This window comes from Mytilus californianus, unplaced genomic scaffold, assembly GCF_021869535.1.
Source record: "Mytilus californianus isolate M0D057914Y unplaced genomic scaffold, xbMytCali1.0.p SCAF_1, whole genome shotgun sequence".
Taxonomy (NCBI): Eukaryota; Metazoa; Mollusca; class Bivalvia; order Mytilida; family Mytilidae; genus Mytilus; species Mytilus californianus.
In genome coordinates this window covers 7,141,454-7,153,452 of record NW_026262581.1, presented here as the reverse complement: position 1 = coordinate 7,153,452, position 11,999 = coordinate 7,141,454, and the positions used below count along the sequence as shown (strand labels likewise).

General features: G+C 33.4%; 1 protein-coding gene across 1 annotated transcript in view; it reads left to right on the top strand.

The window, feature by feature from the left end:
* Window positions 1–176: 176 nt before the first annotated feature.
* LOC127698630 (ATPase family AAA domain-containing protein 2-like) overlaps window positions 177–11,999 on the top strand; it is a 113,082-nt gene continuing 101,259 nt past the window's right edge. Inside the window, exons 1-2 of the mRNA XM_052202186.1 lie at window positions 177–342; window positions 8,954–9,048. Coding sequence (XP_052058146.1) covers window positions 238–342; window positions 8,954–9,048 — 200 coding nt within the window. The 5' untranslated portion in view covers window positions 177–237. The remainder of the gene's footprint in view (window positions 343–8,953; window positions 9,049–11,999) is intronic.

The following is an 11,999-nucleotide window of genomic DNA, read 5'->3' as shown; positions in this document are numbered from 1 at the left end:
TACGCGATGGTACAGGAACATTTGTATTTATTTTAAATTTCCTGCTCAATGTTTATAAAAAATAAAATATGAAATATACAAATATCTTTTGGATCTAATAACTGTAATCAAAATACAAACTATTAACGAAAAGTAAAATCTTTGTGAACTATTTTAGCGCGACGCAGACAGGAGATTGTGAGAAGGCAATGGTGTCTGAACGATAACTGAAAGTATTTGAAATTTGAAGCCATCGGGATGGTGAAGACAAGGAATAGTATAGGAGTAAAAGAAGGGTCTCCTGATACATTCTTGTCTCTCAATAGGGATCGGGCGAATAAACCTCAGCGATCCGTAAACTATGTATGTTAAAAAAAATAACAAATTCCCGACAAAGACTTTGTTCATATCATTGTACAAATATGATCGTGTTTACATGCCTATATGAATACAGATGAATTTGAAGAAAAAAAATCAGGGTACCATGGACCTAACATAATAAACCACACATTTTGAATCTGTTTCATAACATTAGAAACTTACATGGGTTTTTCATATCACCTGTCAAAATAATTGGTGAATGTTGGATACTTTGAATTGCAGAAATTCCTATTGAAAGTACCAAAACTCTCATATCATAGTGTCTTCTTCTTCTGGTATACAGTTACAGCTTCATTTATATTGAAGATTACAAACTGTTGCATGTTATTGTATTGTGTCAAAGCACTATATAATGATACTAAAGACTAATTTCAGATTATGTGTTGTTCCTATTCAGAAACAATTGATGACAATACACTTCATGCACTTACTTCAGAAAAAAACAATTTTGTTGCTTATTTCGGTACGGTGCAGTCCAGTGTATCCGCGCACCTAAGATTTGTGACTTCACTTCATTCAACTGATAAAACCAATAATTGGATAATATTGTGTGAACACATTCATAACATACTTTTATTTCATAAAATCTTCTGTTTGTATGGTTTCACCCTCAGGTTTTGTGTAATGCGTGTCCAAAATTAGGGAAACCCCTGTTCTGAGAGTTCCTCCAATGTCCGGTGATTTCGTGCATGCCTTCCAAAAATAGCTTATTTTGAATAAAGGAAAGATTTTATACTATGAAATATAGCAGAATTTAAACCAAACACACTGCCAAGGATGCAGAGCAAAAAATATTTCAATCTGATTTAAATTTGACTAAATTAAAACAAATTTAATCTGATGATGTAATTTTTTAATGGAAATTGGCCAAATATTGTAAATCCTGGGATTGCAGTAATTAATTAACTCTTGAACTTATCAATTTTATTCTTTTTTTATCCCTTCGGAAGGCTAAAACAATAACAAGAACGATTTTATTTGAGTTACTGTGTTGATATGACGAAATCAGCTAATGCACGATATCACCGGCTGCGCGGACACCGGGGACTCCACTGTACATATTACCTTCTGCTAATGAAACAGGCCTCTACATTATCATATTTTCTAACTTGTCCCTTCGGACAAGTTGTAAGAAAATCAACTTGTCCGAACTCTTAACTCACTTGTCCGAATTCAAAATTGAAAATCTTACATATTGAAGGTATGCACCAATAACACTTGAGCTTTGATTGTACCTAATGAAGCCAGGGAGCAATTTGCTATGCTATATGAATTTGTAACTAAATAAAGAATACCACATCAAATTTCATTTTTGTCGAGCCTTCGACTTTAGTCGAAAAAGCGAGACATAGCGATCCTACATTCCGTCGGCGTCGTCGTCGTCTTTGTCGTCGGCGGCGTCCACAAATATTCACTCTGTGGTTAAAGTTTTTGAAATTTTAATAACTTTCTTAAGCTATCCTGGATTTCTACCAAACTTGGACAGAAGCTTGTTTATGATCATAAGATAGTATCCAGAAGTAAATATTGTAAAAATAAAATTCCATTTTTTCCGTATTTTACTTATAAATGGACTTAGTTTTTCTGCTGGGAAATATTACATTCACTCTGTGGTTAAAGTTATTAAAATTTTAATAACTTTCTTAAACTATCCTGGGTTTGTACCAAACTTGGACAGACGCTTGTTTATGATCATAAGATAGTATCCAGAAGTAAATTTTTTAAAAATAAAAATCCATTTTTTCCTTATTTTACTTTTAAATGGACTTAGATTTTCTGCCAGGAAACAACACATTCACTCTGTGGTTAAAGTTTTAAAATTTTAATAACTTTCTTATACTATTTTGGATTTGTACCAAACTTGGACAGAAGCTTGTTTATAATCAAAAGCTAGTATCTAGAAGGAAATTTTGTAAAAAAATAAATCTATTTTTTCCGTATTTTACTTTTAAATGGACTTAGATTTTCTGCCAGGAAACAACACATTCACTCTGTGGTTAAAGTTTTTAAAATTTTAATAACTTTCTCATACTATTTTGGATTTGTATCAAACTTGGACAGAAGCTTGATTATGATCAAATGCTAGTATCTAGAAGGAAATTTTGTTTTCTTCCAGATAAAATTACATTCAGTCTGCAGTTAAAGTTTTTAAACATTTATTAGATTCATAAACTATCCTGGATTTTTACCAAACTTGGACTGAAGCTTCTTACAATCAAAAGATAGTATCAAGTGGAATATTTTTATTGATTTACTTCCTCATTTTTGTAGAGCCTGCGATTAACAGAAAAAGTAGGCGAGACACTGGGTTCCGCGGAACCCTTACGAATTTTATTATTTCAGACTGACTCAATTTCACTATCATGTGTCGATCATTAAATCATCATCACTTTAATAAATTACAAATGTAGGACCACCTCCATATGGAGTTTTATCTTAACTTTAACATTTTAAAGAATAAAAACGTTTTTTTCCAACATATGCAGGGATGTCACTAGGTTTTGAAGTAGCAGGATAAATAATTAAAGTAGAAGGCAAGGATTGCGGACGTCGTAGACGTCCGGTGCGACGAGCTTGCTCGTCGCCCATCACGGCGAGGGGTATGGGGGCCGCTTAAGGCCACCAGAATTTTTTTCTAAAATGGTGCAAAAATCCTGCATTCTGGGGGGCTCCTGAACTCTAATTTAGTCTTAATCAAACACCATTTTTTTAATGATGATAAGGTAAATGAGCAGCAAGATGGTCATATTTTCTATAAAGTTGATCACATAAATATTATTATCACTATATCAAGACTTTCAGCTTACAAGTAGTTGAAGTCGTTTGAGGAAAATGATGAAGGCATGACTCTGTAAGACATGATGATCATTCAGGAAAAGATTCAAATTTGATCTTATTAGTTGAAAATATTTTTAGTTTAACTGTAGACATGCAATTATTCAAATAATTCTAACCCATAGACAACATTTTTTTTTATTTCTCAGTATTAATAATTTCACATACTTATATACAATAAATCAAATGATGAATTGGACTGTTGCATTCAAAAAGATGAGTCTTTAAGGATGTACTTTGGTGAAATTAGAAAAATGTAGAATTTAAAATTGATACTATAAGTCAGAAGACTTCAAGAGCATTTAAGTTAAGAAGCAAACTAATGGTAAGAGAAGAAATCTACAATCTGCTTAAATTTTGGTGTATGACCTTTTATGAGTTATTAATTGAAGTATTATATATGAAAAGAAAAATGGGGGTCATCAGGTAAAATATTTTACCCTGTATAGTAGGAAAAAAACCAGAGTCCAAACATCTGACAGAAATTCCAAAACCTGACCTAAGTACATCCTTAAATGCATAATGCTGGGCTCACACTACTTCAGAATCATAGGGAGAAGTGACTTCTCTTTTTGAAACTGATAGGGAGAAGTGGTGAGATTTGAAAGAGAAGTGTTCCTTTGTGCTACAATGTTTGGTTTTTACTACCTATAGTACAAAGGGTCATATGTAAATAATGTTCTTTTTATATTGTTCAATTCATATCTGAGTATACAATTAAAGTAAAAGTTCAAATTCAAAGTTGTTTAAATATCTAGCACTAAAAAGATTTTTTTTTATGACAAAAAGATAAAGAAATTATAATATATAAATTACAATTCAAATAAAAAACTATCTTGTTTATCATGTTTATGAAATTCAGTGTTTCTCATCAAAAGATATACAAAGTTAAGCTGGGCCATATATATTGATATTAGTATTATAGTCCCAGAGTTAATTAAGCAAGTTTAATCAATATTTTGAAACAAATGGAATTATATACATTAATCTAGTAAATCTAACAAAAAGTCTGTTAATGTGTGTGGTATGCGTAATTTTTCCATTTGGGACCAATTTCCTTGTCAGCTGTTCCATTCATGCGTCCGTAGTTATTATTGTAAAAATACGGATTTCGGTCATAGCTGGTCCGTTTCCGATCCGTAGTTAGTAAAAGGTTAATGGCGGACGAAGAAAATTTACAAAAATAAACGATGTTTGACAAGCTATTTGGAAAGGAATATAACGTTTTAATGCAATAAATGGATTAAACATTTACTGGAGGCAATTTTTATCACGTTCAAATGAAGTAACAAACTTATTTTGTCGCCGAAAGTTAGATTGATGTACGATCTCGTGTAACAAGTTCCTGAAATGCATGAAGTGATAAAAAGTTGTCTTTTTATTAAATAATCTGCTTCACACTGTAAAGTCAATGCTTAAATCTCTGTTCTTCAGAAAATGAATCGTTTATGTCTGAATTTCTTTAATTATCAATGTTTCATCGACTTGGTAAAAAATGAAAACTTTGTGAATATATTATTTTTGACAATTTTGAAGTAGCCGGCGCCAAAGCAGAAGTAACCGGCGGAATTCGCCGGTTGCCGGCTTCTAATGACATCCCTGATATGTACAGAACATATAAATAAACAATAAAAGTGTCATGCATGGCATATTAAGGGGAACTTTTTAATACAAATTCACTAATATAAGTACCTCAGTTTTATTTATAATTAAAGTATATTTCATTTGATTTTGCTTTATAATAAAATCTAAAAAGGCAGATTTTCTCAGTAGAATGTTTTATGTACTTAATAAACATTTTTGTCGAGCCTGCGACTTTTGTCGCAGAAAGCTCGACATAGGGATAACGATCCGGCGGCGGCTACAGCGGCGGCGGCGGCGTTAGCTAACTTCTTAAAAGCTTTATATTTTAGAAGATGGAAGAACTGGATGCTTCATACTTTGTATATAGATGCCTCATGTTACGAAGTTTCCGTCAGTCACATGTCCAATGTCCTTGACCTCATTTTCATGGTTCAGTGACTACTTGAAAAAAAAGTTCAGATTTTTTGTAATGTTAAATTCTCTCTTATTATAAGTAATAGGATAACTATATTTGGTATGTGCGTACCTTGCAAGGTCCTCATGCCCGTCAGACAGTTTTCACTTGACCTCGACCTCATTTCATGGATCAGTGAACAAGGTTAAGTTTTCGTGGTCAAGTCCATATCTCAGATACTATAAGCAATAGGTCTAGTATATTCGGTGTATGGAAGGACTGTAAGGTGTACATGTCCAACTGGCAGGTGTCATCTGACCTTGACCTCATTTTCATGGTTCAGTGGTTATAGTTAAGTTTTTGTGTTTTGGTCTGTTTTTCTTATACTGTATGCAATAGGTCTACTATATTTGGTGTATGGAATGATTGTAAGGTGTACATGTCTAGCTGGCAGGTGTCATCTGACCTTGACCTCATTTTCATGGTTCAGTGGTCAAAGTTAAGTTTTTGAGTTTTGGTCTTTCTTTCTAATACTGCATGCAATAGGTCAGCTATATTTGGTGTATGGAATGATTGTAAGGTGTACATGTCTAGCTGGCAGGTGTCATCTTACCTTGACCTCATTTTCATGGTTCAGTGGTCAAAGTTAAGTTTTTGAGTTTTGGTCTTTTTTTCTAATACTATATGCAATAGTTCAACTATATTTGGTGTATGGAAATATTTTATGATCTATATGTCAGTCACGCAGGTTTTATTTGACCTTGACCTCATTTTCAAGGTTCATTGCTCAGTGTTAAGTTTTTGTGTTTTCGTCTGTTTTTCTTAAACTATAAGCAATAGGTCAACTATATTTGTTGTATGGAAGAATTGTTAGCTGTACATGCCTGCCTAGCATGGTTCATCTGACCTTGACCTCATTTTCATGGTTCATTGGTCAATGTTTAGTTTACTTGGTTAATGTTAAGTTTATGTGACAGTTGTAATAAAGCTTTATATTTAGGACTATCAACATAATATCAATGATTAGTAAAGAAGGCGAGACATTTCAGCGTGTGCACTCTTGTTTTTTGTATCAATGTATTTAAAAATCAAGATAAAATTATAAAAGCTTGTTTTGCCACCATCAATAATTTTAAAAGGTTTATATGCAAGATATGGGTATTAGTGAAATTCATAGCTTTATTATTTGTCCCATTCAAACACCTGGCCACTTTGTGAATTTCAACTGATTCAAACATGTTAGAGATCGAGATTCCAGTGACCAGGATCTCTCGGGATTTATCCTTTTGATATAAACGCTTCTCCCTGAGAGGTTCGAATGAAATCTTCCCAGCATATTAACATTGGTTTCCTTCCCCTTACTTATATTCCCCTGGTCAGCCGCTGCCAGCATGTTCAATCAATGAATATATTTCATTTCGTATCATCATTAAAAGAATCTTTCAATATTTTGGGAATTTATAAGTCTTGAGTTTGATATATTTTATATCTGACATCGATTTTTCACTTGTCCCATCGGACAAGTAGTATGGTGAATCTACTTGCCCGACGTCTGTGTCCACTTGTCCCGGACAATAGGACAAGCGGTAATGTCGAGCCCTGTGAAAGCCAATGAATTTCTTGTGAATCATCTTAAGAAATAATGTCCACTATGTATAGATTCTCTGTTATACAGAATCCTTGCTGAAATATGTTGCCCAGGGTTGCCATTTAGGCATTTTCGCATTTGGCGGGGAAAAAAATTCCGATGATTAGAATTCATTATTGGTGAAAGAATTGTATAACATCTATCTTGTTTATTTTTTCAAGTTTCTCCTTCTTAATCCCTGATAAGACAATACTGGGATTTCACCTATAAGTCGTCAGGCGTTACGATTTTGACAGAAAATCAATAATCATCTGATTGCATTTTATAGCTTTCGGAAACAATGAACTAATAAATAAAGGTGTTGATTGAATTGTTTATTGAAATTGTGTGCTTAAATTGAGACAAATGTCAAAGTATTTTTATGCTCCCACCGCATCGAGTCTGTTCAGGCGACGTCTGAGTTATTATACTTGTCAAAAGTTTTATATGAAACGGCATTCTTTTTTATTTATTAAGACATTCCTAGATAAAGACTATTTATTTCTTTAGAAACGTGTTGATACACTTTGCAGAATGACTATTTCAAAAAAACAACAATTCATGCAAACCAGAGGCAGTGACGTCTCTTTGCAAACTAATCAAAGTATTTTCTTTCACTTCCAGAGCTTGTTACTTGAGCATAGATAAAAAAAAATATTTTCGCTAAAAAAAATAGTTTCTTCACAAGAACGTGATTGACAATGGCTTATATTAAAGTTTGAACCATTTAAAATGTCATATTCCTTTCCAAATAGTTTTTCAAAGATTGCAATTTTTCTGCAACCGCCATTGACTAATTTATATAAATCATCGATCAGAGGTGGATCAACCATGCCGGAAATCCATATTTTTACGATAATATAAACTACACTCCCAAATGGCACAGCTGACAAAAGAATAATGATCCAATAAAGGGAAAAATACACATTCAGCATTAATAAACATTGATTAGATCATCTTGGTTAATTTTTAATAGGAATTTAGAAAAAAAATCTTTTTGTCACATATGCAAGTGGGGGCATCATCTGTGTCCCATGGACACATTCTCCATTTATTGTACATGAAATTGTAATTAAATGTCTAGTAACATTCTGTTAATTTCAAATTGTGTGCAATTGTTTGCAGTTTTTTCAGGGAAAAGGCCGTTTTCCATCATCAAGTAGACGTTTCTTGCACTTTAATCAGCACCCTATCTGGTTATTTTAATGTTTGAGTATATACCACAGACAATTCAATTCAGAATTTGGGGATAACATGTTTATTTCGTTGAATATAGGATCGTTTGCGTTTGGATCAGGAATTTTTCAAAAATCCTGTGGGGACATAGTAAAGGTCATTAGGGTTCCTTCCGTCACCTTGGTAGTTTGTCAAATCATTGGAAACTGGTTTCCTGGTTTACTTTGGATGTTATTGAAGTATTCAGTTGAAGTAATTTCAATGGAGGAGTTACTGGTAACATTGTCTTGCTCACACGAAAATGAAAACGGCTGCTATGCGTTGAAGGACATTCCTGATAATTTCCTGACCGACCACATAGTATTGCTATGACCAGAGTGTTTTTGTGAGGATTTCTTCTAAAACCTTTCGGCAATAAATCATTTGTTGCAACTGCTAACTAATTTAATCAAAATTTGTGACCATTCAACCAATGCATTTATTTTGTTCATTGACAAATTGCAATGTGTTCTGTAGTCTGTGAATCACGATTTTTATTTGTATTGAAACAGTATTTTCCATAAAGTATATTAAAATTCCGAAAGTCAAAAAGCAAGCCCTTAGAAACGATTTAATGATTTCATTGGATAGGACTTTTTGAAGGAAACTGACTCATTTCAGTTGAACAAAAAATGACAAAAAATCTGCCCAAATATGTTAGTCACATGACTTCCATTGTTGTCTTTAGAAATGGGGTCAAACCAGGGTCGTCGGCCTTCCGACTGGTTTTTGATCAATTTTGTAGTGTACAAAAATGTATTTTGAAGAAAATAATAATTCAGAAGATTTATTTTACAGGAGTGTTTTTTCTCCCCTTCTTTAAATTGATGCATGACCATTTGTAATGTGAGTTTGCCCACTAAGCATGCTTAAGCCTAAGGTTCAATTTATTTAAATTCTTTGTGACATTTGTATTTATAATGATTGTTTCTTTGTAGGAATCACAGAGTGATGAAAGCGATGAAGTTCAAATTGCAGATCTTAACCATAGACAAGAAGCCCAATCTCCACCCCTGAGAAGAAGTAGACATAGGTATTTCAAAACTAATTGTCCTTTTTAAAAGAAAATACAAGATGAATGAATGCAAGATAAGTTAACTTAGACCTAAAGAAATAATGTGTGTTAAGTTTTTCCTTACTGATAATTGGTTGGTGAGTCGTTTTTATACGACCGCAAAAAAATTTTTGTGGTCGTATATTGGTATGACGTTGGCGTCGTCGTCTGGCGTCGTCCGGCGTCGTCCGAAGACACATTGGTTTTCGCACTCTAACTTTAGTTTAAGTGAATGGATCTCTATGAAATTTTACCACAAGGTTCAATACCACAAAAGGAAGGTTGGGATTGATTTTGGGGGTAATGGTACCAACAGTAAAGGAATTAGGGGCCAAAAAGGGGCCAAAAATAAGCATTTTTGTAACTTCCAGACATAACTTGTGTGTTAGTGTATGGATCTCTCTGACATTGTACCACAAGGTTCCATATCACAAAAGGAATGCTGGGATTGATTTTGGGGGTAATTGCCTCAAAATTTTAGGAATTAGGGGCCAAAAAAGGGGCAAAAAACAAGCATTTTTCTAGTTTCATGACAATAACTTGTGTGTAAGTGTATGGATCTTTCTGAAATTGTACTACAGGGTTCCATATCATAAAGGGAAAGCTGGAATTGAGTTTGGGGGTAATTGCCGAAACGTTGAGGAATTGGGGGCCAAAAATGGGCCAAAAATAAGCATTTTTCTAGTTTCCAGACAATAACTTGTGTTCAAGTGTATGGATCTCTCTGAAATTGTACTGCAAGGTACCATACCACAAAGGGAAGGCTGGGATTGATGATGGGGGTAATTGCCTCAATATTTTAGGAATTAGGGGCCAAAAAGGGGCAAAAAACAAGCATTTTTCTAGTTTCAGGACAATAACTTGTGTGTAAGTGTATGGATCTTTCTGAAATTGTACTACAAGGTTCCATATCACAAAGGGAAAGCTGGGTTTGAGTTTGGGGGTAATTGCCCTAAACGTTCAGGAATTTGGGGCCAAAAAGGGGCCAAAAAACACATTTTTCTAGTTTCCAGACAATAACTTGTGTTCAAGTGTATGGATCTCTCTGAAATTGTACTGCAAGGTACCATACCACAAAGGGAAGGTGAGGATTAAGTTTGGGGGTGATGAATCATAAGGGGGTTCAAAAAATTTGGGGGGGGGATTTTTTTTTTTTCCTTTTTTTTTTCTTTTAAAATTTTCCATTCTAAGTTGGTTATTTCTGATTTATATTTAAAAGCAAATAATAATGATATGGTAGGAGATACACACCAAACAGGATGTGTAAATTATTATATAATAAGTATTGTGCAATAGCAAGAAATTTTCAATTGCACAGTATTGCACAATAGCAAGAAATCTTCAATTGCACAGTATTGCGCAATAGCAAGAAATCTTCAATTGCACAGTATTGCGCAATAGCAAGAAATATCCAATAGCACAATATTGCGCAATAGCAAGAAATTGTCAATTGTACAGTATTGCGCAATAGCAAGAAATATTTAATTGCACAGTATTGTGCAAAAGAAGATACTTCGTATAAATTGCTTATTTCTTGACCAATTTCAATGGGGTTTTATTCTTGAATTCTTGGGGTTCTTTAATATGCTGAATCTAACCGTGTATTTAGATTTTGGATTTTGGGCCCTGTTTTTAAATTGGTCCACATTGAGGTCCAAAGGGTCCAAAATTAAACTTTGTTTGATTTCATCAAAAATTGAATTATTTGGGTTCTTTGATATGCTGAATCTAACCGTGTATTTAGATTCTTAATTTTTGGTTCCGTTTTCAAATTGGTCTACATTAAGGTCCAAAGGGTCCAAAATAAAACTTAGTTTGATTTTAACAAAAATTGAATTCTTAGGGTTCTTTGATATGCTGAATCTAAACACGTATTTAGATTTTTGATTATGGGCCCAGTTTTCAAGTTGGTCCAAATCGGGGTCCAAAATTAATCTTTGTTTGATTTCAACTAAAATTGAATATATGGGGTTCTTTGATATGCTGAATCTAACCATGTATTTAGATTTTTGATTTTTGGGCCCCGTTATCAACTTTGTCAACATTGAGGTCAAAAGGGTCCAAAATTAAACTTGTTTGATTTCATCAAAAATTAAATTCTTGGGGTTCTTTGATATGCTGAATCTAACCATGTATTTAGATTTTGGATATTAGACCATAATAGGTTAATGTCCAATTTAAAAAATTTTAAGTTCTTAGACCACATTCATTCTGTGTCAGAAACCTATGCTGTGTCAAATATTTAATCACAATCCAAATGCAAAGCTGTATCAAGCTTGAATGTTGTGTCCATACTTGCCCCAACTGTTCAGGGTTCGACCTCTGCGGTCGTATCAAGCTGCGCCCTGCATTTTATTGGTTTTTGTTGAGCCTGCGACTTTTGTCGCAAAAGCGAGACATAGCGATCCTATATGTCGTCGTCGGCGGCGTCCACAAATATTCACTCTGTGGTTGAAGTTTTTCAAATTTTAATAACTTTCTTAAACTATCCTGCATTTCAACCAAACTTGGACAGAAGCTTGTTTATGATCATAAGATAGTATCCAGAACTAAATTTTGTAAAAAAAAAATCTTGTTTATCCGTATTTTACTCATAAATGGACTTAGTTTTTCTGCCAGTTAACATTACATTCACTCTTTGGTTAAAGTTTTTCAAATTTTAATAACTTTCTTAAACTATCCTAGATTTGTACCAAACTTGGACAGAAGCTTGTTTATAACCATAAGATAGTATCCAGAAGAAAATTTTGTAAAAAAAAAAAATCCTGTTTATCCGTATTTTACTCATATATTGATTTAGTTTTTCTGCCAGTTAACATAACATTCACTCTGTGGTTAAAGTTTTTAAAATTTTAATATCTTTCTTAAACTATCCTAGATTTGTACCACACTTGGACAGAAGCTTGTTTGTGATCATAAGATAGTATCCA